Source organism: Prinia subflava, chromosome 14, assembly GCF_021018805.1.
Source record: "Prinia subflava isolate CZ2003 ecotype Zambia chromosome 14, Cam_Psub_1.2, whole genome shotgun sequence".
Taxonomy (NCBI): domain Eukaryota; kingdom Metazoa; phylum Chordata; class Aves; order Passeriformes; family Cisticolidae; genus Prinia; species Prinia subflava.
The window spans coordinates 14231310-14252286 of NC_086260.1; the positions used below are offsets into that span (position 1 = coordinate 14231310).

Below are 20977 nucleotides of genomic sequence, written 5' to 3' on the forward strand. Positions count from 1 at the left end.
CAAAAACCCCCCAAAACCCCAACAACAAACCAACAAAAAACAAAAACAAAAAATTCCACCAAAAACAAAACAAAAAACAAAAAACCCACACAAAACAAAAAAACCAAAAACCAAAACAAACAAAAAACCCCACAAAAAACAAAAAACAAACAAAACAAAAAACCCACCAAGAAAACCAAAAAAAACCCCAACAACAAAAAAAATCCAAAAAATCCACCAAAACCAAAACCAAAACCCAAAAAAACCTACACAAAACAAAACAAAAAAACCAAAAACCAAAACCAAAACAAACAAAAAAACCCACAAAAAACTAAAACAAACAAAACAAACAAAACAAAAAACCCACCAAAAAAACAAAAAACCGCAACAACAAACCAAAAAAAATTCCAAAAAACCCCACACAAAACAAAACTAAAAAACCAAAAAACAAAACCAAAACAAAACAAAAAACAAACGAACCAAAAAAACCCAAAAAACCCCCAAAAAACCCAAAATACCAAAAAAACCCACAAAAAAACCCCAAAAAACCCACAAAAAACAAAAAAACCCAAAAACAAACCAAAAACAAAACAAAAAGAACCCACAAAAAACCACAAAAAACCCCACACAAAACAAAAAACCAAAACAAAAAACCAAAAAAAACAAAAAACACACACAAAAAAACCAAAAACAAAACAAAACAAACCAAAAAAACACAAAAACAAAACAAAAAAACCCAAAAAAAAACCAAAAAAACAAAAAACAAAACAAAACAAGCAAACAAAAAAACCACAAACCCCCCCCCAAAAAACCCAAAAAAACCCCCAAAAAACAAAAAAAACCACCAAAAACAAAACAAAAAGAACCCACAAAAAAACCACAAAACCCACACAAAACAAAAAACAAAACAAAAACCCAAAAAAAACAAAAAACAAAAAACACACACACAAAAAAAAACAAAACAAAAAAACCCCAAAAAACCAAAAAACAACAACAAAAAAACCACCAAAAAACAAAACAAAACAAAAAAAAAACCAACAAAAAAAACCAAAACAAACAAACAAAAAAAAACCCACAACAAAAAAACACCCAAAAAAGCCCCTCCAAAAAAAAACCCACCAAAACCCCCCAGAATTTGTGAGAAAAGGGAGGTTCTTTGTCAGATGAAGGATTATTTATTTACCATCAGGGTCCTTGCCACGCTGCAGCCCAGCGTGCCAGCCCCCAGCAGCAGGCACTTGGCTGCCACAATCTTTTCCAAATCCAGAGTGGGCACCAACCTCCAGCACATCAACTTCAAATTGAGATCCACGGATGACTCTGCCAACCTGTGCCACGGAATAAATAAATAACAACAACTGCTGGACCCCCCTGTGCTTCACCAGCACAGCAATTAGTGATAATTCAGATGAAGGAGTTAATTGTAAAGGTTTTGTTAAAGGAGAGAAAGAATTCAGCAATTTAAGACATAGGTAATACAAAAAACAAACAGGCAGTGGCTTCTGAAAAAGCAACGATCCAAAACTCAAATTTTAGTGATGAAATTGGGCGAGCATGAAAATAAAAATGGTGTCTCAGCCAAGATTCCTGTTAAGCTGAGTGCTAAGAAAGAGCATTTGTCCACAGGTTTTTTATTTCTTTTTTAAACTACCTGGTTTCCTGTATCCAGCTACACCTGCCCTTAACTTGCAATATTCCACTTGTATTCTAAAGCATGTGGGCAGCTCTTTGTGGAAGTTTGAGACAGAAAATGAAGTAGGAAATCTGTGTGCAAGCAAGGGGCAGATTTTGATATCCATCAAAAAAAAGGTTTAAAAAAAAAAAAAGGTTTTAACACAGGGTGTTAAAACTCACACCAAGCCAGGCCACCACAGTCTGAGGTTCCTGCAAAGTTTCATTCCCTCACACAGCATAAATAAAATCTCTTCAGCACCCAGAAAATGATTTGTACAACAAGGATTTAAACAGGAATTGTCACTGCTGGCTTTTTACCAACACCTCTGTGGGAAGCACAGAATTTACACAAGTAAAGAAGGTCAGGTTCCCTCAAGAATGAAGAGGCCTGAGATGAATTTATTGAATATCTGTGAAGACACTGAGAATTTCCACAAATGCCTGACCAAAAAGGCTTTTCCTGATGGGCAGAATGTGAACCTGAACCATCAGACCAAGAAGTTTTTCCAAGGCAAGGACACAAGGACACTCTGTAACCTCATTATTTCCAAACATTACGTACAGAATGATAAAAATGATTAAAGTCACAATTCCTGAGCCTTTTCCTGTCCCACTCTGACAAATCCCAAAGGATGAGCTTTCCCCCAGGCTTATGTTCATTGACACCCTGCAGGTTAGACATGAAATAAAATTATCAAAGCCTTGTAACACTCTGACCTACATTTCCCTCAGTTTTAAATAAATGTATTCCAAATTTTCACCTGGAGTCCAAAACTCCCAACATTTCTGCTGCAGACAGAAAGGAAAGTCCAAACAACACCCAGTGTATGTTTTACTGCATATTCTTACCAATTTCACATTTTAATTTGCTATGGATTTAATCCAAGCAAAGAAAACAATGGGAATTTAAAAGATAAAACCCAAACCTTTTTGGATCCATGCATTCACTGAGGTTCACCATCCTTGGCCCCATGCCTCCCTTCTGGTTTTTCTCCCATCCAACAGCTTTGGGACAATCTGTTTGAAAATATTTGAAACACAAAAAACAAAATAAAACAAAAAAAAAAAGGAAAGAAAGAATGAAAACCTTAATATGGCAGGAAAGAAAAAAAGAAATTTCGTTGGATTTAACACTGTTGGAAAAAATCCTTTCTTTTGAACCTGCCCTGCTATACAAACTTTGCTGTTTATATCATCTAAAAGTTCTTGGAGAATTTCTTTGCTCTCAGGTGCCCCCTGTGCTGCTTTTGCCTGCTCAGCTTCAAACCCAGCACAGAGGTGGCACCATTCCCTTTAATGTCAAGCTCAGTAAATTCATAATTCAGTATATTTTGCCAATTTCACTCATTATTTCATGGGTTTTAGACCCCATCTGCAAATTCAGTGGGAATTACATATTTCAATTACACATAATTAAATAATTCAATGGTGTGTGAAGCAGTCAGAATTTTTTGCTTGAGGTAGAGAAATTTTGTGATACTGTCCTGTACCTACAAATTAAATCTGAGATTCTCTTTTAACATTTCAAGTCTTTTGCTTTAAAATACACCTGGATGTGTCACTATGGGAGTAAAGGAACAGTTCCACTCTGGGGCAGATTTTTACAATTTTAGAAATTCTCCACAAATTTTACATCCCATAAATTCATTATCACTTTTTGCCTGAGGGACTGTATACAAATTCAACAAGAAAAAAAATGAGACAAATTGCTGTTTTACTGTATTCTCTATGACAACAGCAGGACTTTTCTTGCTTTTCAATTAGAAACACAATTAAAGGGGGAAAAAACTAAGAAAGAATATTCCCTCTTCTTTCTTTTTTTAACAAGGGAACCATTTCTTTAAGAGACATTTAACAGAAAACACAATTACAGGAGGAAAAAACAAAGAATATTCCCTCTTCTTTCTTTCTTGAAGGAGCCATTTCCTTTAGAGACATTTAACAGAAATTCAAACAATTTAAAATCCATTTGAAATAACTCAGCATAAGTAACAATTTTGTGGCAGTAACTTATTTTGCCATGTCAGCAGTGATTAATAAGGAAAAAAAATAGGGAAAAAATAGGGAAAAAGATGTTTTTAATGGCTTACCTGTGCCCAGGGGTGTCTGTGGCAGTTTAATTTCAAAGATGATGCTGTGGGTGATGTCCCTCACCCCTTGCAGGGTCCTGTCCCTGAAGCACAGCACCTCAACCCTCTCCAGAGCACTGCCCCTGCCATGAAAATAAAAGAGAAACAGAGACAGACATGCAACTTCTTTCATAGAAAAGGGATTTTTTAACCAGCGTTTCACAGAGGCTCAGTGCTCTGCAGGTTCTGAATGAGGCTTTTTGTCTTTATCAGAAAGAGAAAGAATTGCTCAGGTGTAAGGAAATGCCTGGTGTGGTGTGAAACAGCCCCAAAGCAATGCCTCTGTCAGCCTGTCCTGGCATTTATCCACACTGGACAAATCAATTGAGAGGAATAAAAAGCAGGGAAGCACCAGAGCACACAGCAGGTGACATTGGGACATTGCTGTGGCACCAAGATCCTCTGAGCTCTCAATGTATGTCATTTTTCCTCCTTATGATACAAACCCCCAAACAAAAAATGAGAATTTTAGTGCCTAAACCCCTCTGAACCCCAAGGCTGTGTAAATGTAACACTCAAAACTATGGAAGTGTAACTTAATTACACTTTTGATACAGCAACCCACATTTATTTGATAATTAAAAACCTTTCTTTCAGAATCCAGTGTGTAAAACTGTGTCTTGTCTTCCCATCTTCTCCCCAATGAAAAATTCAAGTGGTACAAGAAGAAAACCTAAGAATATCTGATTTTTAAAATGTAAGTCTGCTATTACTTGACACTAATTAATTTTATGAATTCCCAGAGCATTCTAAATGAGATTTGACACAGCTGGAGGGTGCTGGCAGGGCGTGGAGCTGGCATTTCCAGGTGCATGCAGCCAGGTGAGGATGAGGATTAACAGGAATTTGTGACTTTTACAAAAGTGAAAAACAGAAGAATGCACAAAATCAGAATCACTGAGTGGTAATGTCAAGGGAAAAAGCAAAACCTCAGCTGGGTGACATGAGTGAAATGCCACGGGGAGAAAAATATCTCATTTAATATCAATCAATAAATAATCTTTGTAGGAAAGAACAAAACAAATATACCATTTGTGGGCTGCCAGGATCAGGAAATTTCTCAGTGGCCATCCTGGATACTGGGCTAAATTACAGGGATCATAAACTCCAACTGTCACCTGCAAATCAAATTGTTCTATGTGAGAAATCAACTATTCACAGTCATGCAAAGGTTATCTGGCATTTTTAAATAGAAATTCTGGACAGGGCAGGCCTACAACACACATTTTGCATATTTATGAGCGTTTAATCCGTGGTCAAACCAGGTTTTATTCAGGCTTTTGCCACAGTTTTGGGATTTATTCAGTTTGGCCTCTTTAGGAACACTGATGTTCACTGCAATAAATGCAATTGAGCTTAAAAACACAATTATGAGGGGAGGCCAGCAGCTGAAGCCTTGCTCCCAATCCCAAATTCTGCACTGGTTTGGGATCAAAAAGTGAAAGGGCACAGGCCAGCAAGAGAACAAATCAAAGGGAAAAAAACCAGCAAAAAATCACTTTACAGCCACCCTCAGGACACAGCCACTGTGCCCAGCTCAGTATTAGAGCTTCAAACCACTCACAGATGGAACACTTGTTTATATAAAATTGTATAAAATTATATAAAATTATATGAAATTCTCATCACCTTTCCTCCTTGGTCTTGAAAGAAGACATCCCACTTTTTCAGCAGGGATATCACGACAGAATTATCGTGATATTTAATTAAGAAGTAAGGCAGGGCTGTCACCCCCTCCTCCTGGCAGAGCTCGTCGTAGGCTTTCTGCAGGGCTTGGATCTGCACGTGGAAAGACAAAGGAATCACCAATTTTAACAGCTCTGCACTGTGACACAAAAGCAACTAAAAACTGCTTAGCTATTCTCCTAAAACAATTAAAAATTAACTTCTTTTTCTTGTATAATCATGCGTTCTATTAATAATTTTGTAATTTTAATGAGTTGGCTCGCTCAGGGGATGCCCCCTTATAAAGGTTTCTTTTAAATGAGTTTCAAAACCAAAGCTAAATGCATAACTACATAATAATTTTAATTTTACATACAGCTTAACATATATTCTCAAAAAGAAATATATAATAGCTTAGCATAATCACCTCTTCAAGAACTGTTTGTCATATCTGCATCTAAACAGACAATTTAAACAGTCATGGAACAAAAGGTGAACAAAAAACCACCATGGAAATTAAAAAAAAAGTGAAGATTTTAAAATAAATTAGAGTCTCCAATTAATTCAGTTTGTGGTAACAAAATATATTGAGTTTTACAGCTGACAGAAGTTCTCAGTGCTGCAGAATTCACAATATTTAGGATTTTGAATACCTGATTTAGTGAGAACCTGTCCCCAAGACACACAGGTTTCTGAGTTATCTGAATTCCATCAGGGAAGCAGAGAGCAGGGTAGCAAAACCAGTAATAGAAATGATATTTTTTTAAATCCTAGGGAACAAAAACATGTAAAAATAGATAATAAAGAGAGATATCAAATTCAATTTTATTATAAATACTAATTAAAATTAATGGTTTATGATTTTAACCATGGGAACTACAGGCATCTATACCTCACAAAGATTTTAGAAGATCATAAAAATACCAAAACACTTCTATTCTCTGTATGTTTTTATTTAAGATTTAAACAGACAATGTGTTCAGGTTTTGTTAGCTGAAGCACTTAGTAAAACTTTCAATTTATTAAACATGAAGCAGCTGCTCTGCTTTTACTGATATCTGTAAGGCCATCAGGTAATCCTATACATTTGTAGAAAATAATATAAAAAATATTATTGCAGCATTTTTATTATTATTATTAATACGAAATATATGAATACTCGTAAAAAGAAACTACTGAAGCAGGAGCCACAAATTCTCTGTACTCACTGCAAATGTCAGCAGCAGGAACCTGTTGAGGAGCATTGGGTTCTCCAGAGCAGCTCCAGATTTGATCGATTCCCAGATCTGCCACGGATTGTGGGGACAAGGAGGAACAAAAAGGGCACAGAAACACCAAGGGAAGATGAGAACAGCTGCAAAAATCTGTCACTCTTCCAGCTGCCTTTAAAGCATGCAAATAAAACTCACTGGGATCTTTTCTAACTGAATTTATCCATTGTTATCTGTGTTAAAGGGATTTTTAAAGGTCAGACAGCAGGGAATTACGAGGCCACGAGAATGCACAAAAATTCCTAGTTTGGAGTGAAGATATGCATGAAAACTTTGTTACTCAAGGGAATAATTAAAGGCATCAAGGACTGGTCAAAGTAAAGCATCTTAAATTTGACTTTCACCTCTCCCCAGGCCATGATATTAAATTAACTGGTGACAGTGCAGGCAGACCAGCCCCTCTGACCCATCTTTTTCTTGAAAAATAACTTTATCTCAGGCTCCTTGCTGCTGTGGAGCCTCCCCATCTCTTTGCCACACATAAATTGCACTAATCTGAGGTTTAAACCAGGCACTGCTGGTTTTTAGGTATGAAGACAAATGTTAAAAATGTGCTCTACAAAATTCCAGTCCATGGCAGCTCCAAGAGCATTCCAGAGTTTAAAATGTGATGGAGTTCTCCAAGCACAATTAGTTATCATTAATTAAATTAGGTTCTACTTCCTTGTAGAGAACAGTAAAAAGCAAATACCAAACCCTTCCTTCCAGAATAAGCAAAATCCTGAGGCTACTCAGGACTGGAGCATTTCCAAATTTGGGGCAGGGTGTAAAGCACTTCCAGTGGAAGAAAGGATTTGGAAAAACTCTGTGATTTGATTTTAAATCTGACCTCGTTTGCTTCCTTGTCCAGAAGTGATTTCTTATCACAGGATTTGAAAGTCTCCAAAGTGTTGGTGTTATACAGAGTTCCAAAAACAGGACAGCACCGTGCTGGGATGGAGGCATTCCTGAAAAAAAGAAGGAAAACTCTGGGAATTAGCACAGTCAGCAGCATCTATCTTCCAGTGTGAACTTCAATTATGAAATGCTAATTGGCACAGCAAAGAAATTAACACCTCCTCTGATGGAAACACCTTGATGAGCACGGATTGATGGAAAATAACCAGTGCAAACACACATCTCCATCGTGGCTTCCAAAATACACCTGGCACTGGCATTTTCTGCATGCAGTGACACCAAATCAGGGATTGGGGCTGGTAAATTCTGTTCAAACAGAAGCTACCTGTGACTAATGGGATTTGCACTGCGAAAAACTAATTTAGGCTGAACTCAGATGTCAGTGTGGTACTCACATAAAGAGTTAGTTAAAATTTGATGTTTAAAACGCATCCCAAAGGAAACCCAAACTAGACACAGGATTGAGCAGCTTCTATAATTTGTAACATTTTATTTTTGAGATAAATGAGGTAAAAACCCTGCAATATTCCCTTAATTTACAGATCAGATTGATTTCATTGCCTCCTTTACCACTGTTCTCAAAACCTGGTAATTTGTTCCAGTCATAACAGATAAACAGTTTGGAAGAGATTACAGTGTAACAAGCAGGGCCTGTAAAAACTATTTGGAATCCTAATTAAAGCTATAAGGGAAGGACTCAAATGACTAAAAAAGCCTCCCTAATGCAAAAAGCGAAGGAAAATGGTATTTTTTTTCTCATTCATACATGCAGAAAGTGAGTGAATCTGAGAATTCAGAGTATTTTAAATTCAGCCAGAAGGAGGTAACTTTTTGTGACTCAAATCAGTCTCTCCGCTGTTAGAAAATTCATTAAGATGTTATTTATTCTCATGTGGAGTTTCTCTCACTAATATATTGATTTTATGCCAGGAAAGTGTCCTCACACACCAATGAAGGTAAACCCCAGCCTGTACTTACATATCAAAGGCACTAAACTCCAGTGTCAAGCGAGCTGGCAAACCCAAAGGATCACCTGGACAAAAAAGCAGCAACAAAGCTCCTTTTAAACTGAAATAGTGCTGTTATTTCCCTTTGTTTTTTGTTTATGTAAATCACCCAGTGAAACATTCCAGCCTCACAGCCATGCTTTCTGCTTCCCTCACACCCACAGCCGCTGGAATTGCTTCTTCAGTGAAATAAACTAAGAAATTGCATTAGGTAATTGAAATTTAAAATAGGCATTATCCCATTTCCCTGTTTTAATAGCTATAAAATGCAGCTATCACAAATCCCCTGTCTTTGCTATAAACACAGTTATACAAAGATTATTGGTAAAATGATATAAAAAATGTGAGATATGTCAGACACTTAGAGGAGCGTCGGGACAAACCCGACCCATCAAACGAGCCTGTCTTTGCCATGAACACAGTTACACAAAGATTATTGGTAAAATGATATAAAAAATGTGAGATATGTCAGACATTCAGAGGAGCGTCGGGACAAACCCGAGCTAGTCAAACGACCCTGTCTTTGCTATGAACACAGGTACATAAAGATCATGAGATAAAAAATGTGAGATATGTCAGACACTTAGAGGAGCATCAGGACAAACCTGACCCAGTCAAACAATCCTGTCTTTGCAATGACCACAGTTAGATCAAAGATCATGAGATAAAAAATGTGAGATATGTCAGACACTTGGAGGAGCATCGGGACAAACCCGAGCCAAACGACCCTGTCTTTGCTATGAACACAGTTACATCAGAGATCATTGGTAAAATGATATAAAAAATGTGAGATATGTCAGGCACTCAGAGGACCGTCGGGACAAACCCGAGCCAGTCAAACGACCCTGTCCTTGCCATGAACACAGTTACACAAAGATTATTGGTAAAATGATATAAAAAATGTGAGATATGTCAGACACTTGGAGGAGCGTCAGGACAAACCCGACCCATCAAACGACCCTGTCTTTGCTATGAACACAGTTACACAAAGATCATGAGATAAAAGATGTGCGATATGTCAAGCACTCGGAGGAGCGTTGGTTATTGTGTACCATTGTAGTAGTAGCCCTTGATGGCCCTGGGGCTCTCGTCCAGGCGGTACTCGGTGAGTTTCCTCTGCGTGAGCTGGTGCCAGAAGCCGGCATCCAGCGCGCTGCTGAACGGAGCGAACTGCAGCTGCCACGGGTCCCCGCGGGCCGCGGCCATGCCTCAGTGCCACCGGAGCCTGCGGGGACACAGACCTGTCAGGGGTGCCGGGGGACACGGGGCACCGAACGGGGACACGGGACACCGAACGGGGACACGGCACCGAACGGGGACACGGGACACCGAACGGGGACACGGCACCGGGACCGAGACGGGAACAGCCCCGCACAGGGACACGGGACCGGCACTGAACATGGACATGGCACCGGCCCTGTACACTGACACGTTACAGACCCCAGGACTGACACCGACCCCGCACAGCGACACAGGACCGGCATGGCACCAGCACGGGACCGGGACCGAACACTGACATGGGACCGGCCCTGCATAGAGACACGGCACTGGGACCGGCCTCACACAGAGAAACGGGATCGACAGAGCACCAACACGGGACCGAACACTGACACGACACCGGCCCCGCACAGCGGCACTGCACAGCGGCACGGCCCCGGGACTGGCACCGGCCCCGCACAGGGACAAGGCACCGGGACTGACACCGGGACTGGCACTGGCACCGCCCCCGTACAGCGGCACGGCACCGGGACTGGCACCGGCCCCGCATAGGGACAAGGCACCGGGACTGACACCGGGACTAACACTGGCACCGGCCCCGCACGTTGACAAGGCACCGGGACTGGCACCGGCCCCGCACAGGGACACGGCCCTGGCCGCTCGGCACGGGGCAGCCTCCGCCTCGCCTACGCGCGCTGCAGCCCCGGGGAGAGGGCTGGGGCCCGGACACACCGACCGGGGGCTGCAAGGGCACTGCGGGGACGGTGCTGTGCCGGTGCTGTGACCCCGCGGGGGCAGGGGCCGGCAGGGACCGCCCGCTCCGGCCCCGCTCCACGCCCGCTCCTGCCCCGCGCCGGCCCCGCTCCACGCCCCGCTCCGGCCCCGCTCCACGCCCCGCTCCGGCCCCGCTCCACGCCCGCTCCGGCCCCGCTCCACGCCCGCTCCTGCCCCGCTCCACGCCCGCTCCGGCCCCGCTCCGGCCCCGCTCCACGCCCGCTCCGGCCCCGCTCCGGCCCCGCTGCCCTCACCGCTCCGGCCCCGCTGCCCTCACCGCTCCGGCCCCGCTGCCCTCACCGCAGCGCCGCTCACTTCCCGCATCCCCGGCCGGCGCACGCCGGTGACGGGCGGGCGGCGCGGGGTGCTGGCGTCAGCAGCGGCAGTGGGCGGGCAGGGTCTGAGGCGGTCCGATCCCAATCCCGGCTCCCATCCAAATTCCCATCCCATTCCCGATCCCGATCCCAGTCCCGGTCCCGGCGGGATCCGGCGGTGCCCGCCCGTCCCCCGCAGCATCCCTGGCAGCCCCGGCAGCTCCAGCCCCCGCAGCGCTCGGAGCCGTGTGCCCGCAGCCGGTTCCTGCTCCACCTTCCCCGGCGCACAACAGAGCCCTCACAAAATCCAATGGGGTTATTTTACAGGTGTAAAAAGGCAAAATACGCTCCTGCACTGGTGCCTCCTGCGTGCGGCATGCCCTGAAATCCTGGAGGAAAGCCCGATGCATTTCCTGCAGCAGCGCCCGGGCTCGCTGCTGCCCCGCCAGGCGTCCCCACGACCCAGGGAACGCTGCGGAGCTTTAGGAGCCTGCGAAACCCGGTCCGCTCCCACCACACCTTAACACCAGCGCATCTCCAGAAACCCCCGGAGTCTCGTTGTGTTCTCTGGAAGCTCCGTGTCCTCTGACCTCGGCTGTGAACTGAAAAACGCTGGAAACATTTTACAGGAAACCGCGCCTGAGATGTTCTCTTGAGCCTTGGCCCCACCTTGGCGGGAGGCTTCCCCAGGTCTTACCCTGATTTGTTTTCCTCTGAATCCCTCACATCCAACACCGCTGGAATTTTCTATTCAGTGAAATAAACTAAACTTGCAATTTAAATAGGCATTATCCCATTTTCTTGTTTTGCTGTTATCTAATAGCTATAAAACGTGGCTATCACAATCCCCTGTCTTTGCTATTAACACAGTTACACAAAGATCATGGGTAAAATGAGAGAAAAAATATTCAGGCAGCTTTATTTTCCAGGGTTTAGCTGTTTGAATGTTCTTTATTTTTACCAGAGGTTTTTGTTGTTGCTGTCACCATCATTTTTAGACCAATTTTCAGTGATCCTGCTGAGGTTTTGTCGTGTGTTAGCACATTTTAAGGTCAGAAAAGGCAATTTGCATGATCAACAGGACAGATTTCTTGATAGCTCTCAGCAGCCCTTGGGTAAATGTGTTTTTCAGCACTAATAACTGGCTGACTTTTATTTCCTCGGGGATCATCTAAATTGCCATCCATTTTGGCCAGAATTGCTGTTGCAAATCAGAATAGAATAAAACAATTTAATGGCTGTGAAGCCCTGCAATTGTTTGTGAAAGGCCAGGGCTTAGAGCATGTTTCAAAAGCTTCTCTACTCCAAAAAGGTGAATTTTACTACCTGTGCAAGTGTTCCTCCTGCAGGGAGAAAGCTGCCTGAATTCTGCAATGAATTTTGTTCTCTCTCTGCATTTTGCCTCATTTCTCCTGGATTTAAGTTTCCTAATTGCAGTTTTTCCTGCATACAACTTGAAAGTCAATTAATCTCTGAACCTTGCATGATACACTGAAATAAACCGGATTGAAGTTTATTCCTCGAGCACATTTCCCCAATTTCTTAAAATGCAGATGTATTTGGGCTTCATTTAATACTGAATCCTTTAAATACTATTAAGAAAGTGGTCAGGGTGGGGGAAATTCATCAGCACAACAACAGGAATGAGAGGACTTTCTTTTTTATTTGTAATATCAAAGCCAGCCCAGCTTTCAGCTGTGCTTCAGCATCTTCTTAGTCTCTTTTCCAACATCAACTATTCTGTTATTGTGTTTTTCTCCTGAAATATTTGACAGCAAGATTTATGAAATACAATTAAATACAAAGGGTAAAAAAAGTAAACATATTTCGTGTATAATCGGCTATGTTCTGCAAGTCTGGAAATAGCAGTACACCCTTCTGGGGCAGATGGTGACAGTATATTGAGCATGGAAACTCTTTTTGGGACATAAAAATTCTACTTTTTTTCAGCAAAGTTAATGTACAGTTAATATAAGCATGATATCAAAGAGATACAGTAGGATACACACTAAAACGTGACATTTGATGAAAAGTTTGTGATCTGGAGGAAGCTATAAATAAATAGGGGAGTTTTTTTAAAGAGTTGGAAGTTCTTTCTTTGGCTGTGCAAAGTACCTCCACTTGCAAATCTCACTTCACAAGCAATGTGTTTACTGGAGCAAGTTGAAAGAGAAAAGTGTTTCTGGCCAATCCCAGAAATGTGATTTCTTCCTTTTCTGCAGCTGAATAATTTGTAGACATCTATTTGTATCTCCATTTGTGTGACAGAAGTGGTGATCTCAAATGCTAAAGGTTGACAGCAGTGTAACAGTTCACATATTGACCTTGAGTTTTTCAGATTCTTGATCTGAAGTTGCTCTTAAAAGGTGTTAAAACTATTAAATGAACATTTCCCACTTTTCCTAACATTTCCTTATAGACTGCATTTTGCCAAAGTACCCGAGAGTTTTACTGTACCCATCCTTTGAATCTGGAACATTTTGGTTTGGTTGAACTCCTGAGCTGCACTTGAGCTCCAAAACCCCAGACCAGCATCAATGAATGTGAAGGATCTTTTTAAAAGTGTTCTTGAAGTTCTGGTTGCAGAGGGGGTACAGGAATGGATTTAGGGTGGAGTTGATGTAGCCGAGCCATATGGTGACCCTGTGCAGTTCGGAGAGCTGCCGCTGGTCGTGGAAGGTGATCACGGGGAACAGCACGAAGTAGGGGATCCAGCAGACCATGAAGGCTGCCATGATCACCCCCAGCTGCTTGGCCGCCTTCCTCTCCCTGCTCCTGTGCCAGGGGCTGCTCCTGCAGTGGCTGTGCAGGGTGTGCCAGCTTTTCCTCAGGAATGTCAGGCCCCTGGGGTCCCTGTGCTCCGTCCTTCCCCGAGGACAGCAGGCTCCCCCGGGGCTGGCGCTGGGCTGCCCTGTGAAGGTGGGGTTGTCTGATGCCACGCTGGAGTCACTGTCCTGGCACCCAGGCTGCTCCTCACGCCCAGGATTTTTGGTGGCACACACCCCCTTCTTCCCTGCTTCGTCCAAGCCAGGCTCAGGCTTGGCTGTGGTGAGAGAGAAGCAGCTCCACACCAGGACCTTCCCATTACCCACTGCCTTTGCAGCCTCGTCAGGATTGCTGAAAGGAAGCTCTGCCTCCACTTTTTGGGGCTCTGGGGAGCTCTGCTTGTCCGTGCCGGGGGCGTTCTCGCCTGAGACTTGCTTCTGGAGGAAAATACTTTTCTCATCCCTCGCCTTAGTCTGATGCACGGTGGTTTTTTCCACGGAAGACCAGTAGGATCTGTGGGCCAGCTCTCGGTGCTGGCAGTGCTCTCGCACCGCCCGGAAGATTTTGCCGTAGAACCACAGCATCAGCAGCGAGGGCAGGTAGAAGTTGAAGACGGCCGTGAGCACTTTGAACCAAGTGATGTCAAAGAACTCCGTCTCACACTTGTCCTCCTTCACCTTCCTTTGCCCGCCGTTGGCAAAGGCGTGCCAGCCCACGATGGGGATGACCCAGGCCAGGGAGAGCAGCCAGGCGCCCAGGATGAGCAGCGACGCCCTCATCTTGGTGCGGTACTTGAGGTACCGCAGCGGCTGCTGCACCGAGCGGTACCGGTCCATGCACAGGATGAAGAGGTTGAAAATCGACGCCGTGCTGGCCACGTAGTCCATGGAGAGCCAGAACAGGCAGGCTTCCAGCCCCAGGGGCCACCTGGGGCTCAGCAGGTCCACGATGCTGAGGGGCATCACGGCCGCCCCCACGATGAGGTCCGCGACGGAGAGGCTGACGATGTACAGGTTCCCCACGGTCTGCAGCTTCCTCTCCGATTTCACAGCACACAGCACCAGGATGTTCATGACGATGGTGGTCAGGGAGATGCCCCCCAGGAGCAGGCCGAGGGTGGCTGAGGGGGCGCTGCTGGAGCTCTCTGTTGTGTTGTTGGACATCTTTTCACGCCAAGCAAGAATCCCAGTGGATGTCCAGGCCTCGGACATTCAGTCATGGTTTGCACTCCTGGGTGGAAATGTGTTGGGTTGCTTGGGGATTTTTATCTCCAGAACTAGAGAAAAGAAAAAAAAAACCACTCAGTCACTGTAGTAATAAGATAATAAAGCTAATTTGTGCCTCAGCTTAACTCTGTCTCTTTTAGGGCTTTCCTAAATAACAAATTTTTACAACATTTTACATACAGGTAACCTGTGTTTTATGAAGCCCCACCTAGCAATTCCAGTTTTCATAGAGCTTCATGTATTTCTGGCCCCAGAATCTGAAGGAGAAATTTGATTCCTCACAGTTTTAATTCATTATATCTCATTAAACAGCTGATCATGAACCATAATATAAACTCCATATTGGCAAACCAATTTAAAATGTGGTAGTTAAAGGCAATATTAACATACTTTGTACTAAATAATTTAAACAAGCCAGTGCTTATTTACAACCTCCATCTAACAGTTTGAGAACCCAGCAGTTGGCAGTCAGTAGGCATTTATTCAAATTATAGGTAATGAGTAATCTCTTCCTACACAATTTAGGCTCACACAGATTTCAAACATTTAAAGATGCCAGGCCTATTTGAGATCAAATGCAAAATAATGGGATTTTCCAGGATTAATAAGCATTTTCTGCTTCCCAACTGCTAACTTCATGTATTGATCCACAATGCAGAATTGATTAGTAATATTTTACATTTGGGAGCAAATGATCAATTGACCGAATTCTCCCTCCAGTCCATTGATGCAAACTGTCTGTGAGGGTGACACACATTTTGTGCCATTTCCTAGCTTGTCTGAGTTTATGTTCTGGTAAATCTCTTAAAGCAATAAGGAAGGAAATCGAGACTGCAAATATATTTACTCAAAGTATTTACACAACTAACACTGAGATATGCACGGGATTTCTCACCCCCATAACTCTAAACATGGCCAGAGCAATACAATGCAACAGATTGTTCAATAATCAGGATTTCCTACTGAAATTCAATGATGCAATGCTTCATTTAACCTTATCCTTTTTATTCCAGTAATCAGGGTTTAAGCTCAAATGATTTACGTTTCCTTATGAGAGGTCAAGTTCCTTCTTGCCTGGGCTTTACTCACGGGTGGGTGTTTGGAGAGGAGCTGTGCCCGTGGTGCCAGCAGCATCCATGGGCAGAGGAATGAGCACACCCTGGGGACTGCTGTGATCCCAGATTCCTTCAGGCTCTGCCAGGACAACTCCTCTGTGGCAGCTGCTCACAGGTCACAGAGCCCTCGAGCATCTCCTGAGAACGAGGATAGAAATTACTCCATGGATGTTGAGGGCAGAAAATACTCCATGGGTGTTTGGAACAGAAATTACTCTGTGGAGTTTGAGGGCAGAAGATACTCTGTAGCTGTTGAGGACAGAAATTACTCCATGGATGTTGAGGACAGAAAATACTCCATAGGTGTTTGGAACAGAAATTACTCCATGGATGTTTAGGACAGAAATTTCTCCATGGATGTTGAGGAAAGAAAGCACTCTATGGATATTTGGGACAGAAATTACCCCATGGATGTTGAGGACAGAAATTACTCCATGGATGTTGAGGACAAAAAGTACTCCATGGGTATTTGGAACAGAAATTACTCCATGGATGTTGAGAACAGAAATTACTCCATGGATGTTTAGGACAGAAATTTCTCCATGTATATTGAGGGCAGAAATTGCTCCATGGATATTTGGAACAGAAATTACTCTGTAGCTGTTGAGGACAGAAATTACTCCATGGATATTGAGGGCAGAAATTACTCCATGGATGTTTGGAACAGAAATTACTCCATGGGTGTTGAGGACAGAAATTACTTCATGGATGTTGAGGACAGAAATTACTTCATGGATGTTTGGGACAGAAATTTCTCCATGGATGTTGAGGACAGAAATTTACTCCATGGATGTTTAGGACAGAAAATATTCCATGGATGTTGAGGACAGAAATTTCTCCATGGATGTTGAGGGCAGAAAATACTCCATGGATGCTGAGGGAAGAAATTATTCTGTAGCTGTCAAGGACAGAAATTACTTCATGGATATTGAGGGCAGAAATTACTTCATGGATGTTGAGGACAGAAATTACTCCATAGATGTTTAACCAGCATGTCTGGGAAGTGGTTCCATCCCGGTCTGTGTCTTTCTCTCCACCTCTTCAAGTGTTTTTAAGTTTAAGTGTACAGGGCATGGCCAAGGCAAGGAGCTGATGTAAGAACCCAGAACAATCTTCACCCCCACGTATTTCCATTGAAATGTATGGTAAAATAAAGGGAGAAAAAGCAACTTTGTTGAGTCCTCAGCTGAAAAGAATAGCAGCAAAGGAAGCTGCCTGGTGAGACAGCTCTCCTGGGCTGTATGTGGAATACATGAACTGCACTTGGGCTTGCACTGGATGATCTCCAGAGATCCTTCCCACCCTAACAATCCTGTGAATAAAACAGCAGAATGCAGTAAATGGTGTTCACTGCTCCCCAAACTCTCCTCAGCACTGGTTGGACAGGGCAGGATTTAGGAGGCAGCTTGCAGAGTTGATCTGGGGTGCTCCTGCTCCAAAGAAGGTTAATGTGCCCTTTCTTCAGGAGCCACTGATGTAATTCCTTATCTCTAACTCAGTTGGCAGTAGAGGAAAGTAATAATGAATAAATAGGGTTTGATGTTTGCACAGTTTAATTACACTGAAACAAAGTTCACTAAGACAGAGCAGATTAAAAAAAAAAATAAATAAAACAGCCCAAACCCTTGGATTGCTTTGTGGAAATTCTAAACCCTGACCTCACTGTGAAATGCCTCTTTAATTTTTGCTGTCTGTGAAGAGCTTTTTCTACAGGGAGGCTCAGGAATCCTGATTTGTTATTGTATTACATTTCCAAGGAACAAGAACCTACTGGGAGATGCTGAGAGGCTGCCTCGGTGCCTTGGTAGTGCAGGTGAAATCTGCTGAGGCCTGACTGAGTGGGAGCAAGTTTCTAGAAACTGGAACATCTCTTGCTGATAGATTTTTTTAAGAAATTACAGCCCCAAAAAGCAAAATTCTTGTTCATCAGACTAAATTGAAGGCAGAAAGTGAGATTTTAATTCAGATGGCCTTTGCTCATTCTGTTGTACTTAAGAGATTTACTTATTTCTAGTGATTTTTCCCCTAAAAAATTCTTTAGTTGTTGAAATATTAACATGTTAGAAGCTTAATTAATTTCCCTCTCAAAACCTCATTCATTTCTCTGTAAGGCACCAATCCCTATTCAATCCCTGCCAATAATCAAGGAATATTTTTGATAAAAAATAAATATAAAACCTTGGTAAACCTGCCTGTTGTCCCCCCTCAAATGACAATGTCTCAGTCCAGCCAGGAGAGTTTGAAAGTGTAGTTTCAGTATCCTTCCTGCAGCATGATCAGCTACTTAATTAAACAATTTTCTACACACCACTGTATTTACTTCCTTTTTTCCTAAGTAAATTTATTATTTTAAGTTTCAGCCTTAACCTGAAGTTATCAAGTGATAGATACAGACTTTTTTGACTCTGGTTGACTTTTTTTAACAACTCTCTTTAACACTTGGCCTATATTCCATGAATATTAAAAAGAGCTAACAGAAGATGAACACATTCCACAGAATGTTTTGGCCTTCCAAATGTAAGCTCAGATTTCCATGAAACTCCTCTTCCAGTAGCCCCATTTTCTAGTTCAAGTTGTTCTAAATGTCAGTTTTTCCATGACAAAATCCAGTCTTGTCCTTGTGACAGCATTTCCCAAATATGGATTATTTGTGCCCAGAGATTGGAGGAAAAACTCATCTTGTCTAAAATCCCAAAGCTTCCAGATATGGTGTTAATTTTCCCTGCTAGTCTAAACATTATCACCTAATTGGTCATCAATGTGATCTCTTAGCAAAACAGTATTTAAATGTAATTTTCCATAAGTACTGCTGTGCTGTCTTATATTCTTTACTCCATTACTTGTGTGTAAAAAGAGAATTTGTTATAGGTGCCTGTGGAATCACTGCTGAAATAGAAGAAAAGTCCTTTGTGCTGTGCTGCAGTAAATAAACCTGGGAGCTGTAAAACCCCTTCTGATCAAAGGGGAATTTCCAGGAATGTGGTTCCTTTCAAGCTGAGCAGCTGCAGTGGTGCCTTTCCATGAGTTTGGAACCCATTATCCCAACTCAGTCCAACAGGACATCTTTCCTACAAGGACAGCAGAAAAACCTTGATTTTTTTTCTACTTGTGCTACTTCTGACTCCAGCCCCTGACAACTGCAAAGCTCGGTGGGTTTAATCCCTCTGTATTTAATCAGAAATACAATTAACTTGTAGAAATGGAACTCACTCTGTCATTCAAACATTAAGATCTGGTTCTTCCCAAGTGGCTTGGGAAATCACTACTCACAAAAGTAAAAAATAATGTTTGTGAGTAAGAGCTGGGAGCTCTTTCAGTGGTGAGGCTGATCACTATGAAAACTCTTTGGGGATTTACTTGAATTCAGCTCAAGTGAACTTCTGGTGCTTTGGAACTGTTTGAAAACCATCCCAAAAATGCACAGAGTTAAAAACCCTAGTGGGTGTGAGGAGTCAATGTCTCCTTGTACAGGGAATAAAAGTAAACCCTGTTACTGAAAGATTTATTTTGGGTGACTTATTTTTTTTTTCATTTTTAATTTGGAACCCATCTTTTCAGTCTCTTCAAACACCTGGTGAACTTACTGTAGGAATTTGATGAGTTCCTTCATATTTTAGCAATAACTCATTAAAAATACAAAGCTTTTCCTTTATAGAAATACACATTTGACTTAAACAAGCTCCTTTTTATTTTTTTTTCCAGGCAGCTTTAATGTTTTTTGTTGGATTTAGCGGATGGCAGAGGGGCACAGGGTCTCTTACAGTGAGAGAGCCTGGTGCCTTGCAAGTGAAAACTTCAGAAACATCCAAGAATTCCAACTCCTCTCCATCATTCCTGTCTGCAAAGGAAAGCCTGGGAAGGCCACACCAAGAACGGGGTAAGGTTTAGGGCAGGTTATGTCCCTGCTATGGGCTCATCCCCCTCAGGGTGTGCTGGGCTCGTGTTTGAGGAAAGATCTGTATGAAAATAACGCATTTGTGATGTTGCCTTTCAAGAGCAACATTGTTTTCAGGAGGGGTGAGGGTTTAAGTTCTTCCTCTTTCCTCAGCCAAGCCACTGTTCTCCCTCAAAACGAGGAACCAACCCCTCCCTGCCCGTTTTCCCAGCCCTTCCCTTCCCTAACCACAAAGACGCTTCAAACAAGGGCGTAAATATTGAGTGGGAGGCAAAACCTCCCCCGACCCATCCTAATCCGAGTGTGGCCAGTGAGCACAATGGAGAGCCGGGATTTCATCCCTCTGCTTCCCCTCCTTCCTCTCCATCCCCACCCGAACATCCCCTCCCTGCCCGGCCCTTGCTGGCCTGACCCGGCTCCTCTGGAGCAAACCTGGGATCCCTTGGAGCCCGGGATCCGCACCTTGGACAGGTGTCCTTGGCAGGAAAGCTGGCTGCGCTTCCCGCAGGGTACTGATGCACTTTTGGGATTTTTCTTACGGGACACCCTCTGCTCCGCGCTCCCCTGTGCTGCTCCGGGCCGGGATGCTCCGGGTGAGGAGCAGCCCAAACCTGCCCCGGGCTCCCCGTTCGTGCTGAGGGAGAGTTATCAGGAGCGGAGGGTGTTTGTTGGGGAGCTGTGCCGCTCCTGTTTGCTCTCCTGCCCCGCTGCCCTCGCTCCGGCACCTCCGCCGGGACGGGCGAGCTCCGAGGTGCCGCCAGCGCTCCTCAGCCTCCGATCCCTGCAATCCCTGCAATTCCTCCGATCCCTGTAATCCCTCCGATCCCTGCAATCCCTGCGATCCCTGCAATCCCTCCGATCCCTCCGCTCCCCTCCCCGCCGCTGTTCACTCACCGGAGCCGGGAGGAGCGCGGGCAGCGGCGGCGCTCGGGCAGCGCGGCCGGGCGGAGCCGCTCCTGCTGCCGGGGCTGGGCAGGGCCGGGACGGGGGCGGAGGATGCGATGGGATGGGAGGCGATGGGACACGGTGGGAGGCGATGGAAGCGAT

General features: G+C 43.7%; 2 protein-coding genes across 6 annotated transcripts in view; both read right to left on the bottom strand.

Annotated features, from left to right (window-relative positions):
• Positions 1–10995, bottom strand: part of ATG7 (autophagy related 7) — a 72731-nt gene extending 61736 nt beyond the window's left edge. For 2 of the 4 annotated variants that reach the window (XM_063411513.1, XM_063411510.1), the window contains exons 1-11: positions 10892–10964; positions 9675–9847; positions 8594–8648; positions 7548–7665; positions 6656–6733; positions 6101–6217; positions 5412–5561; positions 4812–4900; positions 3744–3865; positions 2580–2670; positions 1163–1307 (exon numbers count right to left, since the gene is read on the bottom strand). In XM_063411513.1, coding sequence (XP_063267583.1) covers positions 1163–1307; positions 2580–2670; positions 3744–3865; positions 4812–4900; positions 5412–5561; positions 6101–6217; positions 6656–6733; positions 7548–7665; positions 8594–8648; positions 9675–9828 — 1119 coding nt within the window. In that variant the 5' untranslated portion in view covers positions 9829–9847; positions 10892–10964. Of the gene's footprint in view, positions 1–1162; positions 1308–2579; positions 2671–3743; positions 3866–4811; positions 4901–5411; positions 5562–6100; positions 6218–6655; positions 6734–7547; positions 7666–8593; positions 8649–9674; positions 9848–10868 lie in introns of all 4 variants that reach the window. The other 2 variants (XM_063411511.1, XM_063411512.1) reach the window with 2 other exon arrangements.
• A 1577-nt stretch (positions 10996–12572) lies between these two features.
• Positions 12573–20964, bottom strand: HRH1 (histamine receptor H1). Of its 2 annotated transcripts, XM_063411580.1 has the most exons (3): positions 20825–20964; positions 16010–16173; positions 12573–14970 (listed from the first exon to the last, which is right to left on the bottom strand). In XM_063411580.1, exon 3 carries the CDS (start codon positions 14903–14905, stop codon positions 13463–13465), a length of 1443 nt encoding a protein of 480 aa, XP_063267650.1. In that variant the 5' UTR covers positions 14906–14970; positions 16010–16173; positions 20825–20964; the 3' UTR covers positions 12573–13462. The 2 variants fall into 2 exon arrangements, with proteins under 2 accessions (XP_063267650.1, XP_063267651.1); XM_063411581.1 differs by lacking the exon at positions 16010–16173 and having other exon boundaries at positions 20825–20959.
• Positions 20965–20977: the final 13 nt, after the last annotated feature.